Genomic DNA, 16,079 nt, shown 5'->3' on the forward strand with positions numbered 1-16,079 from the left:
CGTGTCATTAGTTCGCTATTTGATTTGCTTTAAGTATCCAATCCGGAGAATCTTCACCACCAGGTCCCTTTCCTGGAGGCAGCCGGGCCCCAAGTCGGAGGGTTCTCTGTGAACCCAGCGAGTGGGCCCAGCCTCCCCGCAGCCACAGAAGCTGCTTGGAGGCTGGGGATCCTTGGGCCGAGGTATGAGCGTCTTGCTTAGACCTCCAGGAGTAAAACGAGGGTGCTAATGGAAGCATTTCTTGCCAGTGCCTAGTAGCTTCGTATTTTCCTGGGTCCTGAAAGATGAAAGTAGATCACGAATATAGCCGAAAGGCATGGGGGGGTGGGGACTTCCCGCTGGAGGCTGAGCGTCGCAGGCACCCCTGGCACATTTGGAAACCAGGACTCTTGCCCCATGGCCCCGAGCCCCTTCCTTTGGTCCTGAAAGCTACCCTGGTAGCAGCGCAGGCACCATCGGAGGCGGGGTCCGGGATCCGGAGCTGGAGCCTTCGGGAGCCCAGGCTCTCCGGGGGCTGTAAAGTTCCACCCGCGCCCAGGTTGGGGCGGCTCGGCTGAGGCTGCTTCTCTTCCACGGACGGTTGCGCGCGCGGGGCCGAGAGACTAGGCTGTCTCAGGGCCCCCTTTGTTCCTTACGCTTCTTCCTGTCTAGGAGCGGCCTGGAATGCCACTGCAGTGCTGGGGCCCCCGCCTTTAGGCACCCTCTTTCCAGTGGCCTGAGTCGATTTGGTGGTACCCTCCGGGACTTGGTGGCGAGGGACCGAGGCGGAAACGCCCAGACACCCACCGAAAGGGGCTCGGCCCCGGGTTCTTTCCTCTCCAGCAATCCCGCGGCCCCGAGCTCAGGAGCACGCAAAGGCGCAATATAGCACAAGAGCCAGGGACGAATTCGGGGCGCGCCCCGGGATCCGGAGCCGGCTAGGGCAGCCTTGGAGAGCGGGACTGTGTGTGCAGTGCGCCCTGCTCCACCGCTGGGATTGGCTGTGTGTAGTATTTTTTTTTTTTTTTTTGGTAAGAAATAAATGCTCAGGCGTTTGCAAAGCTCCCAACTCCCCTGAAGCTGCGGAAGCCCCCCCCCCCGAGGAGCAGGCGGGGGAGAAAAGTTGGGGAGCAGGCGAAGGCAAGGGGGCAAAGCCGAGGGAGGTTGCGGCGCTGGCCTGGTCCCTGCCCAGGCGTCTACTCGCCAGCCTTTGCCTCCGCGTCCTCCCCGCTGGGCTGTGTGGAATTGATGAGTTTATTTTCCTTTTTCCACTTCATGCGGCGGTTCTGGAACCAGATCTTGATCTGGCGCTCGGTGAGGCAGAGCGCGTTGGCGATCTCGATGCGGCGGCGCCGCGTCAGGTAGCGGTTGAAGTGGAACTCCTTCTCCAGCTCCAGCGTCTGGTAGCGCGTGTAGGTCTGGCGGCCTCGGCGCCCGTGACTCCCATACACAGCACCTGCGGGCAGAAATGGCCGGGCGCCCGGTGAGCCAGGATCCCGGCAGCCGAACCAGTCAGACCCGCGCCCCGCGCCCGGCGCCCCTGGCCTCTAAACTGGAAACCCACTCGCCTCCGCTCCTGCCTCTTTCGCTATGTCTAAGGCCAAAAGCCGGCCGGATGGGAGAAGATTATTTCCTACCAAGCGAGATGTTTTCCACCTAAAACAATTTGGAGTGAGAAGTTATTGTTTTTTGAAAAATCTGCTCAGTCAGAAAACCATTACAAGCAAAATAAGAGAATGAGCTGCTTAATTCAGGGTACCTGAGTTGTGCTTTTGTGGGAGTGTAGTCTGTGTGTGTCTGGAAGGGATGGGTGCGGAACCCTGGGAGTAGGTTGGACCCTAGGAATTCACACACGGGTCTCTGTGAAGGTGTTACTGTGGCCACACATGTCAGGACTCAACATGGGGGTTTTTTGGAAGATGAAAAATGGTTAGCCCTCTCAAATCTTTGCAAACTCCCCCAAACTGTATGGCCCTTCTGAGAAATACAGCACTCTCTTGGAAAAAAAAAAAAAAGTGGATCTTAAAGCAAAACACTATCAGTCTAAAAATCTGCACTAGGCTCTGCCCTGCTCCAAGGATTCTCTGTGGAGTTTTCGGAAACCAGAGGCAAAGGGATGGAGCGATGGGCCATCTGGGGTTTCTGGAAATGTAGGACTGTGATGGGCTATCTGTTCTGGTGCCAAAGGAGCCCATGGGTGGGGGGCTCCCCCCCTAAGCTGGGTGTGTGAGACTCAGGCAGGGCCTCAAAAGGAGGCACAAGTTGGCTAAGAGTGAGCAGTTGAGTGGAAGGGGGAGGAGGAGAGGGAGGGGAAAGTGAAAAAATCCCGAGGCTGGGGATGTGGCCCTCCAAGGCTTTAGGGAGACCCTAGTGAGAGCCTTTAATCTATATGGATTTCTGAAAGGCAGAAAGGAGAGGGGTTGGGGAGTGAAAGGGAGTTATCAATGGTGGGTGCAGAAGGCCATCTCTGCTTGGGGATCTGAGCAGGGTGTTATTACCAGGGTGAAGTGTGGGCAGGCACTCCCTCCCACCCAGCCTAGCTCTCTGTTCAGGTTGCCCCTGTCACCGAGTCTCACATAGAGTGGCAGTGACCCCTCTCGATTCCCTAAGGTGTCACCTTACAAGGATACTAGTGCCGAGCCTTCAGGCGGCCACAGCTTGATTGCCTCACTGGGAATGGGTTGGGGTTGTTTGTTTTTGTTTTTGTTTTGTTTTGTTTTGTTTTCAATCTCTTAAAAAAGCCAAAGAGACTTTGTTCAGTCTTTTCCTCCTCTCTTTCTATTTCCTCCTTCCACTTTCTCTGTCTCCTCCTTCCTTCCTCCTTTCCCCGTCTCCCTCCACTCTCCTGGGGGGGCTGCAGGGAAATGCCTTACCCGCGCAGGAGTTCATCCGCTGCATCCAGGGGTAAACGGGGCTCGTGTACTTCCGGTCGGTGCCTTCGTCATGGAGGGCTTTGCCCGGCACGCTGCTGCTGTCGGGTTTGTACTGCTGCTCGGGAGAAAAGTGCAGGTAGTCCCCGGGGCCCCTCTGCTTGCCACTGCCCGAGGGCGAGGCGCCACTGAGGTCCTTATCAGAATAGAAACACGAGGCCCCGTACTCGTAGGACGCCCGGTTGCAGGCCAGGACCGAGTTGGACTGTTGGTAGAAACAAGGTGAGGTGTACGTCTTGTCCGGGAGGCTCGACGCCCCGTACGAGGCCGGGAAGGGCCTCAGCGCGTCATAGCCGGCCGGGTAGAGGGGCAGCTGGCCCAAGAAGGAGTCCTGGCCGCTGGGCAGGCTCCCGGGGAAAGTGGGATTCACAAAATAGGAACTCATTTGCGCGCCCCTCTGCAGGACTGTGATTTGTTGTGTATTAGTACATCTGGCTATAACTATTAGTAGTCATCGAACTGGTTTGTTTCTGGATGGCCGAACGCCAAAAGCGACAGCAGCAAATCGCACCAGCTGACGCGGCGGCGGCCAATGGGAGCGAGCGCTGGAGCCCGCTCCCCGGGGACCGCGGCGACCGAGGCAGCAAAGTTACAAACAGCCCCCAGCCCGCCCGCCCGCCGCCCGCCGCCCGCCGCCGGCCCGGCAGATTGATGGGCGCGCACAGCCAGCCGGCCCGGCTCTCTTCCCGAACGCCGGCGGCGGGCACCGGGTAGGGGCGTGCGGATCGGGCCGGGCTGGGGACACCAGAGTCCGGGCCGCCGCAGAGGCCCCGCCAGGCCCGCTCCTTCCGCCTCCCCTTCTTGCCTGGTCGGATTTTGCTGGTTTTTCTTTCCAAACAGGAAACCTGACAGCCCCGCGCCCGGAGGGGCGGTGACAACGCCGGCTTTGCTCCCCATCGGCCTGCCCTCCCGGCAGGGCCCTGAGTTTGCCCCTCCCTCTGCGCTCCCCTACCCGTGGGTGCGGGTTCCAGAGCTCGAGAAGGGGGTGTGAGAAACCAGGCCTTCACGCCCTGCTCCTCACTCCTGCACCTTAGCAATCGGTGCATCCCTTTCTCCTCTCCTTCCCCACACCCACCGAGGGCCTGGGCCTCGCTGCCGCCACCGCCGCCGCCGGGTGCGGAAGGCTCACCTCCAGCTGACCAGGATGCGGCCAAACCTCTTCCCCGACCGGCCCCATCCTCCCACATACAACACGCCTCCTTTGAGTCCTGACGGGCTCCCCTCCAATGGCCAGCGACTGGGTGGCCTCAAAGCACCCCACAAGCTTGGCATCCCCCCGTCCTACCTCTGCACCCAGGAACTGAGAGGCCAGAAACCACTGTTTTCAACAAGAAAGGGACCTACAGAGGAGTGGTCTTGAGACTGAGCTCGGAAGCCGGCTGTGGGACCTGCTCCCCTCGCCCAGCACTTGGGACTCGCCAACCCGACACCCTGATAGCTCAGAGCTGAGACAGATCCAGATGTGGAATCTCTGTCCTCATTCTGGAGGCACAGCCACCCAAGGTCTCTGCCCAGCCAGGCATAGAAGGAAGCTGGGATGTTCCAAGGCTGTGAGATCATTGGTGTGCTTGGTTTGCGGGGCGTCCCACAGCCCGCCCTTTCCTGGGGTGTTCCCCTTCCTTGCCTTTCCTGGGGCTGTTGGGGGTCTGCTGCCTGCAGTTGCTCCTATACCAGGAAGAGCTGCCTCAACCGCTCCAGGAATCCTCTGCATTGCTTTTTACCGTGGTCCCAGGCCTGGCCTTCCCCAGACAGGACGTGAAAAGCATGTCCTGGTTTACTTTCCCTTGCTTGAGAGGTGTGCCTTCCAGATAGTTGACTTTTACAGCACATGGATCAATCTCATTTTGTAAAATGTGATATCTTTCCAGTGGCATTTTTACAACTGTATTTGTTGGGCTAGTAAAACCCTTGAATTAGCTTTAAAATCCTCAATTCTGTGGAGGCTGAAGAAAGACTATTTATACAATTTGGTTGTATTTCCAGAGAATACTTGTAAGATCTGTAAGATTCTGGTGAATGCAGGCCGATGGGGTTCAGGACTTGGGGGGTGGGATGCCAATGCCTCCTAGGGATCTGCCAACGACTTCCTTAATCTCTTCCTTGCTTTTTGAATTTTTTCCCCTGCCCTCACTTCCCTCAAAAGGAGAAAATTGGGAAAGGACGGGACTACGGGTGGCCCCCACAGAACCTCGTGGGCACCCCTGAAAGTGGCTGCTGCCCACCCAATGGGGGCTGCACCCAGAAGCCTTCTGCCTGTGTCCCAAACCAATCCAAGCTGGGAAAGTTTCCCCTTTCTGTATATAAAGAAGGGCCCCGCAGGAGAAGATAGAACATAACATTTCCTTTGAATTCCTTCAGGGAATAGACACGATAGGCGCAAATGAAAGCTCAAGGTTACAATTCTAAAGGAAACTATATTTTTAAAGCCAGATCCAAAGAAAATCATGTTTGAGTTATTGTTTCTTAAACAAGACCATCAGATGACAGTGATTTCAAACAAAATATTATTATATAAGACGAAAATAACTGTTGAGAGATGTTGATAAATGTTTACATTTATAATTTCTGTTTCATATCTCCAGGTCTCACACAGTATTGGGACTGATGGCAGTTTACCACATATGCTACTATTGTTACTATTTGTCATGGTTTGACTTGGATTCTTGATCTAATAATTACCCCAGACAATGACAGAATTTGATTTCTCAGCTAAGAGCCAAAAAATACTGTATTTCCAGCTTCTGTAGGCACTGAGATAGAAAAAATAAATTAAATCTCTACGTGTTAGCCAAGGCTGGTACATATTATGTTGGCAACGGCCCAATTTATTTCTCCAACCAGCATTAGGTGCCTATATATATGGAGAGAGAGAGAGAGAGAGAGAGAGAAACAGAGCGAGAGACACACACACCGCTCAGGCAAGAATCGGAGCCCCAGACGCTGGAGGGAGCCTCTCCTGGGATAGTGAGACCGGCTACCAGGACTCTCTCTTCTAGGTCAAAGCCACGGAGAAAGTCCACTTACCTTTCAGCTGCTCTTCAAAGGGGACTGGATGGTGTGCAGGGCCCCACAGTCCGCCCTTTCCCTGGGCTGCCCACTCGACCTCCGCCAGCCTGGAGAGCGGCCCGCCGGTGTGTTGGGGGGGACCTTGAGGGCCACCCAGGCCGCCTGGATCTGTAGCCCAGGCCAGAGCCCATAGCATACAGGTGCGGCCTCCGCCTGTCACAGGCCCTCGCCTGACGCCAAAGCCCGCCTTTCTTGCCATAGTCAGTCCTCAGGGCCAGCCAGGCCTGCAGGCCTCGGGACCAGGATTGGTCTCTCCGATCTCAAAATCCCAAAGCGGGCGTCTTCCCCGCACCAGCGTGCGCCCCGGGGGCGCCTTGGGACGCGCAGTTTGGACAGAAGCAGCCATGACGTGCCAGGCCGCCTGTGCAACCAGTCTCCATGGCGCTGGGGTGGGAGGAGGACCCGAGCAGAGCCGGGCGTCCAGCTCTGGTCAGGGGTGGCCAAGGCGGGGGAGGTTCCCGACAGGCCCTGGAGGCCGCCCATCGGGTCCTCCCTTGCCCCCCTCTCCTCGGCCTGCTTGGGAATCTCTGAGGGGCCCGCGCAGCAGTCGCGCCAGGCTGCAAGACGCGGGGCTGCGGCTGGCGTCGGTCCCGGCGACGGCCACAGCGTGGCAGCAGCGAGCGCCCGGCGCGGCCGCAATAAATAATCTGCCCGCGGCAGCCGCAGTCAGGCAGCCCGCGGCCCTGCGACGCAAACGCGCCGCTTTATCCGCCCCGAGCGCACCCAGGGCGCCGGTGGCCGTCCCAAACGGCGGCGGCCGCTTCTCGACGTTCTAATGCATACCAAGGCGTTGTCTTAGGGTGGGAAAACAACATCAACCGAGGCCACAAAACAAACAAAAAGAACTCGAGCCCAGAACCTCAGGATCCTTTCTGGTCGCAGTCCCAGGAAGCGTCTGGGGCAAATCTGGCCGAGACGCACCCGGGCCACGCCACCGCCGGTGCCACCGCGCCCCATAAAGCCAACGCCCACGGCACCCTCCGTGCCTCTCCTCCCCCGGCGGCTCCACGGTCCCCTCCGCGCTCGCGGAAAGTGGGGCGTGCGGTCGCCAGCCGGCTGCGCCGAGGTGTGGGGGTGGGGGGTCCCCCTATCGCCCAGACTCGGTTTGCGTCCCCCCTTCAACCTTCGCTGCGGCCCCTGCCACTCTCGAGAACACCACTACATTTCTCAGCACCGAAACTTCCCGCCAAGCGACACCCAGCCAATTAACCCCATCCTCTCCTCCAACGCAGAGTTCCACCCACGCACCCAGTCCCTCTCCCCGCGCTTCGGGCACCTCTGTCATCGGAACACCGAGAGGAGGGAAGCAGGCAACCAGCAGAGGAACCTGGCTGACTTAGTAAGTTTCTGTTGTTTCCCCCCCCTCACTCTACCTTCCTCTCCACAAACCTAGTCCCTCCGAATAGAAGGTGCTATGTTGATACTAATAAAACGCATGTCAATTAATTCCCTCTGCCCCCCCTCACCTCTTCCCACCTCCCCAGGTCCAGAATGGTCTCCCGTGGTTGGGGATTTCAATCGAGCCAATTGGGTCATGAATGAAAAAAAAAAAAAAAAACACCTTCAAACCCGAGAGTCTGGTTAGGGAACGCAGAATGCAGGGCCACTTCCTTTGGGGGCTCCGCAAGGTCGCTGGGGAAGAGGAGAGAGAAGCCCTCAGTGCTCCTGCCCGGTGCCAGGGCGCTGTGCCACGGAAGGAAGGCTGGCATTCCGGGCCTGGCGAGCCAGGGGGAGGCGAGAGAAAGGGAGTGTGCGCGCGTGTGCGCCTGTGTGCAGGGAGTGTGTGTGCGCGTGTGCGCGCGCTCGTGTGTATGTGTGTGTGTGTGCGCGAGCGCGCGTGATGGGGGGCAAGTGTGAGCGCTGGGTGTGCGCGAGGGTGAGCATGCCCCTCTTCCAAGCCGCCCCGGGTGCCCTCTCCCCCCGCCGCCGCCGGCGCCGGCTGCCATCTCACCACCTTTGCTCCTGTCTCCCCACATGTCTCACCTTCAGATGGCGGCTCCCAGAAGCTCCTGCCCCTCTGACAGCTGTCGCTTGGGCAGCCGGGGAGACGACTTGTCCTCCTTCCTGGTGCCAGAGGACGCAGGAAATTAGCCAGGTTGCGAGTTGCAGAGCGGCCGCCGAGGCGCGGGGACCTGGACGCGCCCCACCTCCAGCGGGAGCGGCCGGGCCGGGCCGGGCCAGGGCCTCGTCTGACTCGCCATCGCCGGACAAAGCGCAGCGAGCCGGCTGGGAGGCAGAGCTCCGAAGCAGGCAGGACCGAGCGGAGCAAAAGAATGCGGCTCTATTCTCGCAAGGGAAATTATAAAAAAGTTCATGTTCACGGTTCCCATCCACATGACCGACAGCGGCCAATGGAAGGGCCGAACAACTCATAAAGTTGTATTGCAAAGTTGTAAATTTTCATAAACAACAACGGATTTATGACCCTTTCCCCATCACTAAGAGGAGGCAGCTCTTACACCGGCGCCATCTTACCACGGAGGCCGCCCCGACTGGGGCCGCAGGTTTTACAAACCCAGTTGGGCCGGGTTTTATTAAAAGAGCAGTAAGAAGCGGGCCCAACCCCGGCAGGAGGCTGGAGTCGAGGTCTCCGCCTGCCTGCCCAGCTCAGGCTATCCTGCGCTGTCCCCATCGGCCCTCGCCCCTACCCAGACCCTCCACCTTCCCCGCGCCCACCCGGGCGCCCCCGCCAAGGCTCGGCAGCAGCCCAGGCTCGGCAGCAGCAGCCCGGGGCTGCGGTCCCTGCCCCTTCCCACACCCCTCAGCTGCAGCGCAGTGCCCGGCCCTGGGTTTGCCTGAATGCAGGGTGGGCGGGGGGGCTGCGTCAGAGGCCCTGAATCCCACCTCCTAGCTTGGGGCCCTGTTCAGGACTCATGGAAAATTCGGGATCATTGGCAGGGTAATACCCCTAACCCAGCCCACCCCGCAGCCTTAGAGGAAAAGGTGGATTTTGTATTCGCTCATGGAATTTGTGGAGGGTTTTTTTTAGGGAGGTTCATAGACTATAACATATCCATTGAAGGTTCCCTTTTCAAGAGATCTGGAAGATGTTTGTGCGCACACACACACACACACAAAACGAAGATGAAAATCTCTGGAAAAATTCATATACGACTATGACACACAGAAAAGCACACACTCAATTATTGACACGGAAATACACGCAACTATTTACACACAGAAACACATGCACTCAGTTATGGACACAGAATCACATAAAATTATTGACTCATGTAGCAATACACACATACATAAAATACACATACAAAAGAGGTACACACACACCTATACAAATCCACGCCGAAAGGGACTTGACACACATATACACCAGTACATAGACACTCAACACTTGGACCCTATTTGTCCTTCCACTTTTGCTTCTCCAAAGCCCCATTGGACATACAGACATAGCCAGGCTTTGCTCTCCAGTCATGCTTACCTTTCTTTCCCAGGCCCCCCTGTATGAAGCAGTCCACATTTCTTTGTCACCAAGCATCTTTATTTTTGTTACATAAAACACGGGTAGCTGGGCAAGACAGGAAGCGTGCCTTCCCATTCCTGGAACCCCAAGCTAGAGCCTACAGGGACAAGGGGGACGCAGGACAACACAAGAGATGAAGGGCATTGGGAAGGGCAATGGCTCTCCCCACCAGCTATAAAGTTAGCTCAAGACAACACACCATGCTACAAAGTCACCCCATTAACACATCCTTCCCAAGTCAAGACATTGCCTTACAAATGAGCTCCAAGACTATATAAATGACAAAAAAAATCTTGTTCAAATATACAATATTTGCTATTGTAGGAAAAGTCAGGGTGTATATATTCAACATGGCTGGACAGTAGGATATGGGGGCCAGGGGAGGTGCGGGGAGGCTGGGAGCAACTCTGCAGTCCTACTAAGCAGAAGCTAACCCAGAGATCTGCAGCTAGCTTGGGAATGCTCCCCTCCAGAAGTGGGGGTAGTGGGCCTGAACTTGGGATGCCCAGGCCAGAGAAGGAGGGATTCTAGGTTGCAGCACTTAGAATGCTTTGGAATAAATATATTATTTTTCAATTTAAATAGAAGCCAATACCCTGGTCCCCGGACCCCAGTGCCTTCTCCATGCAGCCTCAGGGACCCCTCAAGGCTGCCAGGCAGAAGCAGGAGGGGCCTGGCCGGGGAAGGGGCCGGCACTAGGTAGCAGGCGAGCCAGTGAGCACAAAATAGGTAGTTTGGGACTAGTAGGTAGTACTGAGAAGATCAGGTCCTTGTCGGTATGGGGGAGGTGCTGGGTGTTTGCCAGTGTGGGGACAGGTCTGGGCTTCCTGGGAGTGGAGGCCTACTGGGGCTGGGCCCATAGGTAGTTTGGGGTGCCTCTCGCTGAGGCCTGTGCTAGGTAGTATTTTAGCCGTGCCAGCACAGAGCTGGTCCGACTGGGGTTAGGGAGGGTGTCTGCTGGGGGTACTTGGGGGCAGAGAGATCCCCAAGGGGACCCAGGCTAGGCGGCTGCTCGGTCCAGAAAAGATGGGAGCCGGAATGGGTAATGGGGCAGATGGGTGCAGGTTGGGGACTGTTTTGTTTTTGTTTTTGTTTTTGTTTTTACGTTTTCTTTTTATTTTTTCCACTTTTGTAAATAAAATCAGTGAGTCTCTAAAGACGCTTTTCCCGACTGTCTGGTGCAGCCAGGGCCCCGACTTGGCCCCTCATTCCTCCTCCTCTTCGTCGTCGTCGTCTTCATCTTCGTCCTCCTCGTCGGCCTTGTCGGTGGCGGCGGCGGTGGCGGCGGCGGCGACGGCGGCGGCGGTGGGCACGGCGCCCTCGGGGGCGGCGGCGGCCGGACCCTCATCCTTATGCTCTTTCTTCCACTTCATGCGGCGGTTCTGGAACCAGATCTTGATCTGGCGCTCGGTGAGGCAGAGCGCGTGGGCGATCTCGATGCGGCGGCGCCGCGTCAGGTAGCGGTTGAAGTGGAACTCCTTCTCCAGCTCCAGCGTCTGGTAGCGCGTGTAGGTCTGGCGGCCCCGCTTCCTGTCGGGCCCTGGGAGCAGACATGCGGACACACGGACGCATGGACACATGGACAGATAAACCAACAGAGACACAGACAGGACAGTGCATTAGCCAGGCCGCCGTCCCGGAGCCTGCACCTTTCTCCCAGCGCTGACCCGGGCGCGCGTCCCCCCTCCGCCCGCGCCCCCGAACGGAGCTGGGGGAGGAGCGGGAGCGTCAGCGCAAGACCCCAACTGCGGTGCCAGACGCGCAGGCAGCTCTGTGAGGAGGAAAGGCGCAGAATCCCAACTTTACAACCGCCCTTTCCAGCCGGCTAGGCTTCCACAATGTCCTGCTTCCCCCTGACAAAGGGAAATTGTAAATATAGAGTGTGGGCAAGTGGGAGACGCTGCGCTTTTGCCATTCAAAGGCGAGCTGGGCCGCTCCCCCCCCTCCGCCCCTTGCTAGGCAAGTGGGTGACCCTCGGGCAGTCCGCACTCCAGGGGCGCCTTTCCTCCCTGGAAGACCGCGCCCCCATCCCCGGACCTTCCTGGGGCGCTCCGACCCCCCTGTCCCCGCTCTCTCCGTTCCCCACCCCTCCTTTAAATGGCCCCTGGCACAGGGGCGTCAGAGGGGCCCTGGGCTGAAGGAGGGTTTGGCTCTTCCTGCTTTTGAAAAAGGAAAGCCTGGCCGAAAGGAAAAGGAGGAGGGAGGGAGGGAGAGAAGAAAGGGAGAGAGAAAGAGAGAGAAAGAGAATAGCGAACAAAATGTTAAAATTCCAAGGCAAATGGAGTTAAATAAATTTACGAGGATCGAACCCATTAATTGGGTCATAAAAAGTTTTATGAGCCTCATTTACATACAATGCTACGGGCTCTCCACGCTATGGCGCCTTGACTCTAATTAAAACCAGAAAGGCTGCGCCGCCTGGAGTCACGGGGCCGCCGGCTCGCAGCCGCCTCGCTCCGCGCCCCGCGCTCCGCAGCCCCGCGCCCCGCGCCCCGCGCCGCCGCCCCGCCCGCCGCCCGCCCGCCCGGCTGCTTCGCCTACCTGAAGACCGCATCCAGGGGTAGATGCGGAAATTGGCCTCGGCCGGGCCGTGCAGCGCGCCTTCGTCCGCCTTGTCGCAAGCGCCTTTGGCGAGGTCACTGCAGAGCCCGGGGATGTTTTGGTCGTAGGAGGCGCAGGGCAGGTTGCCGTAGGCGTCGGCGCCCAGGCCGTAGCCCGACGCGAAGGGGCTCTGATACAGGGGGCTGTTGACATTGTACAAGCCCGGTACGCTGGAGGCGAAGGCGCCGGCGCCCGCCCCGTAGCCGCTTCTCTGCGAGTTGGGCGCAAAGGAGCAAGAAGTCGGCTCGGCATTTTGGAACAGAGAAGCCCCCGCCGTATATTTGCTAAAAAGCGCATTCACATAATACGAAGAACTCATAATTTTGACCTGTGATTTGTTGTCCGGCAGCTTTCAGTGTCGGTTTTACGAGGTAGCGTGATATATGATAACATTACACCCCCAGATTTACACCAAACCCCATTTTCTTTTGGACGGAGCTCGCCGCAGCACGTGACCGCCCACATGACCGCCTCCGCCAATCTCGGCAGCCCTCACAGGTGGTCTTGCTCCGCGGGGCCCGCGGCAGCCTAGAATGGAAGGGGAAGAGGCTCAAATATGTGGCCCACGAATCTGCCCGCGCCGCGCGGGTCCGGCGCGCCCCGCGGGGAAGGGGCCCCGAGGCTCCGCGCGAGCGCTCGGCCCAGCGCCACCTGGACGCCTGGCCGGCGGCGGAGGCTGCGCGGGCTCGGCCGGGGACAGCCTCCTCTTGCCGGTTACCGAACTCTGCACCGAGCCTGCGGGCCCTCCCGCCCCCTGTCCTGTCTCCTGACCCAGCCTAGCGAGGGTCTCTACCCTCTGCGCACCCGCCCGCCCCACGGCAGCCCGTGGGCAAATCTCAGCTCTGGGCAAATCGGTTCTTCGCCCTCATCTTCCTCCACCCTCCACCCCCCACCCTCCCCACGGCCCCCACCCCCGTCCAGGTCCACCGGGCAATAGGCCCATTTAGACTGCGATCCAGATGGGGCCGGCGCAGCGTCGCTTCCAGCTGCAGCGAGAACGCCACCACAAACTGGAACCATGTGGTTCGAATAAAGTCAACGTCTCCCAGCTTCCTTTCCTTAATCGGCGGCACACTGTTTATCCGCCTTAAAGGAAGCAGTGAAATATTTATCTATTAATGAGCCTCATTTGCCAACAGATTTATTAACGTGGGGTTCTCCTCCCTCCTCCTGGACACCGCTGTCCTGGCAGGCTCTGTGCATTCGCTGCTGGGCACCTGGCTGGCCTCTGGCAGCCTAAGAACTGGCTAGTTCCTCTTTTGTCCTCCCTGCAACCTCTGGTTCCCCCTGGCTCCAAGGGAACCAAATCTCCTTCCCTAAGGCTGGAGGAACCTCAGGCCCTACACCTTTCCAGGTACCCCTAGAGCTGGGACTTGTCTGGAAAGCTTCTTCAGGGCCAATCATGGGCCTCTGCCAGCTCCTCTTGGTCTTGAGTGCCTGGGAGCAAGCAATACACACTTTAGAGCCAGTTTGGAGAGGAGAAAGAGGGGCCCAGGTGCCTGGGTACCTCAGCCCATTATGGACCTCTATTTCTTTTAGAGACCCCCCAAAACAAAATAGGGGGACACTTCTCAAAAGACCACCCAGCTCTGGAGGCTTCACATTTCCAAGACTGACTCACAGAGAGGGGAACACATAATAGTCTCCCTCCTCCCCATCCAGGCCCCCAACGCATGGAGCTTACCTTTCCAAGCCTCCAACCCTGTGCAGGGTTGGACCAGCCGAAGCCCCTGCCGCCCACCGCTCCGTGGAGTGTGGTGGGGCGAACCCTTCCCCTAAACGCCTCATAAACTGCTCAGGCCGCGCTGGAAGCCCAGCCGCCAGGTCAGTATGCCTTTTACTGCTCAGCTCGATTGCACACCATAAACCCGACCTCACAATGGAATTGCTCCGGAAATTCTCCTCTAAATTATAGAGTTTGGTTCCTTGTGTACAAAGCACTTCCCATCACTTTCAGAGAGTCCAGGCCGCCCCTGTTCACTGCACCCTCTCAGGGGGTCCCAGGAGCACAAAAGGCAGCAAGAGGGTTCAGACCCGGATGCAACGGAGCCCTAGTTCCTGCCTAGTGGACTGCCCAGGGGCGTGGGTGGAGAGGTGGGGGCCGTCCGGGCAGGTGGGCGCCTGCTGGTTTCCCCTGGGGGCACTGGGGCTGGTGGGGAGGCAATATCCGGGGATGCCCTTTATGGAGGACCGGGATGATAGCCTGTCTCAGTTGGGGAATGGAGGCTGTAACATGGGAAGAGAAGAAAAACTAAATATTCTAAATAGCATCATTTTCTGGCAGGAAATAAAAACCTAAAAAAGTTTAAGGAAGACGAAGCAAGCAAGGAAGCTAGGAGATCAAAGAGACGGAATTAGACAGCTTTAGACCAATAAATTGTTCCCCGGGTGACACAGAGCAAGATGCAAAGAGAAAGACCCGGCCCCGCCGCCGCCGCCGTCTGTCTAGACTCGGGCCGGCTGGAGCAGCCGACAGCGATGGCGTTTAAAGCAAAACCTTGCCCTGAAGTGAAAGGACCCAGACCCGGTGGGGATACATTTCGGGGAGCACGAGAAGGAACGCAATCCCAGCCAAGAGGGCTCGGAGCCCACGCCACAGGCTCATCCCTGCCTGGGTTTTTCCGGCGCAGGTCCAAACGGTCCTGGCAGGACGCACTGCCCCTCCGCTTGGGCCAAGGAAAATCCAGATACTGCCGTCAGGGCCTCAGCCTCTCCGGGCCCAAGTCAGCCAACTGGGCCGAGCCCCGCGGGTGCCGAATCCTTTCTTTCGTTTCTGGGCTTCTCTCTTTCCTCCTGCCTCCTGTGGCAGGGTTTTAAAACGAAAAGGCCAGACAGAGTCAGGCTTTCAGTAAGGCCTCCTTAATCTCGTGTTCTCGATCCATTGCTTTCCTACTTATTTGTCTGAAAAGACACAAATGCACTGGGTTATATGTGATCATATTCACAGAAATACTCGTTGACGATCAGCCTGGATGGAGCAGGCACGTGCAGGCGGGTTTCTCATCAGCCGAGCTGTCTTTACATAAAGACTTTTTTTTTTTTTTCTCACCGCTCTCCTGGAGATCTGGGTTCCTACCTATCACACGGAGTGTGTTTCCCTTGCTTCTTGTTACCAAACTGCTCAATATTGCAGCCCAGCTAAGAATGCAAGCCCAGCTCTGGGTGGGGGGAGCGCAGGGAGCCTGCCTGGAGTCTGGCGGCTGGCGATTTGCTTCTCTTAACGTTTCCACTCGCGCCCCTGCCCCTCGCGCGGGCTGCGCTCGGTTCCTCCGCCACTGAGCAGTCCCCGGTGCCGGCGCGGGGACAAATCCATGCCCGACGACGAGTGCAAAGGAGCGAAGGCTGGCAGCTAACCAGGGAAGCGCTTCCCAGGCTGCCTGGCCAGGAGAGCCGCCACCCAGCCAACCAGCCGGCCAAGGGCAAGGGAGGCCCCGCGCGTGGCAGTCCGTGAGGCCTCTGGGATCCCAACCCGCCGGCACCTACCTGAAGCCTCCGTCATTGGTGGAGAGAAGCGGTCGCCACCGATCTGCTCCTTCACCATTTATTTGTAGTTACATAAATTGAGCTTTCTATCTGCAGCTTGGATACATGGCCACGGTCGGCTCTCGGGGAAGCTATATAAAACCCTTCTTACAATCAGATGCTGTCAAATAGTGTGTGTTATATAAGGAAATATAATGAGGACGTGTGCTGCAATACCAACGTGTGTCTATAAACGGAGAAGGGAGGAGAGGGAAGAGGGAGGGAGGGAAGGAAGGAGAGAGAGAGAGAGAGAAACCCTCAGGAGATGTCAGCCAAAATCCAGTCCCCAGTTTTACAGCGTGTACAGCGCGGAGACGCAGGTTGTAAACATTTTGTGGGCTTGGCAGAGACTATTACAACCCAAATAAACACACCGCGTGGCGTGTTCACAGGGCTCCGGGGTGCTTCGAGGGGTTCTCTGTTTGCTTTGCGTTTTCCCTCTGAAACTATTGAGCACCACGGGCTGATCCTCGCACCCGCGCTCGCGGCGCCTCCTGCAA

At 57.8% G+C, this 16,079-nt stretch overlaps 2 protein-coding genes across 4 annotated transcripts; both read right to left on the bottom strand.

The window, feature by feature from the left end:
- Positions 1–151: 151 nt before the first annotated feature.
- Positions 152–9,088, bottom strand: HOXA6 (homeobox A6). Of its 2 annotated transcripts, XM_041727565.1 has the most exons (4): positions 7,959–9,088; positions 2,853–3,114; positions 1,184–1,435; positions 152–277 (listed from the first exon to the last, which is right to left on the bottom strand). In XM_041727565.1, the coding sequence occupies exons 1-4, from the start codon at positions 8,346–8,348 to the stop codon at positions 252–254; spliced, it is 930 nt and encodes a 309-aa protein (XP_041583499.1). In that variant the 5' UTR covers positions 8,349–9,088; the 3' UTR covers positions 152–251. The 2 variants fall into 2 exon arrangements, with proteins under 2 accessions (XP_041583499.1, XP_041583500.1); XM_041727566.1 differs by lacking the exons at positions 152–277; positions 7,959–9,088 and having other exon boundaries at positions 1,176–1,435; positions 2,853–7,514.
- Positions 9,089–9,452: 364 nt separating this feature from the next.
- Positions 9,453–15,773, bottom strand: HOXA7 (homeobox A7). 2 transcript variants are annotated; one of them, XM_041727570.1, is made up of 3 exons: positions 15,541–15,773; positions 11,998–12,585; positions 9,453–10,996 (listed from the first exon to the last, which is right to left on the bottom strand). In XM_041727570.1, the coding sequence occupies exons 2-3, from the start codon at positions 12,374–12,376 to the stop codon at positions 10,662–10,664; spliced, it is 714 nt and encodes a 237-aa protein (XP_041583504.1). In that variant the 5' UTR covers positions 12,377–12,585; positions 15,541–15,773; the 3' UTR covers positions 9,453–10,661. The 2 variants fall into 2 exon arrangements, with proteins under 2 accessions (XP_041583504.1, XP_041583505.1); XM_041727571.1 differs by lacking the exon at positions 15,541–15,773 and having other exon boundaries at positions 11,998–13,352.
- Between the last annotated feature and the right edge of the window lie 306 nt (positions 15,774–16,079).

The sequence above is a fragment of the Vulpes lagopus genome, chromosome 13, assembly GCF_018345385.1.
Source record: "Vulpes lagopus strain Blue_001 chromosome 13, ASM1834538v1, whole genome shotgun sequence".
Lineage (NCBI taxonomy): Eukaryota > Metazoa > Chordata > Mammalia > Carnivora > Canidae > Vulpes > Vulpes lagopus.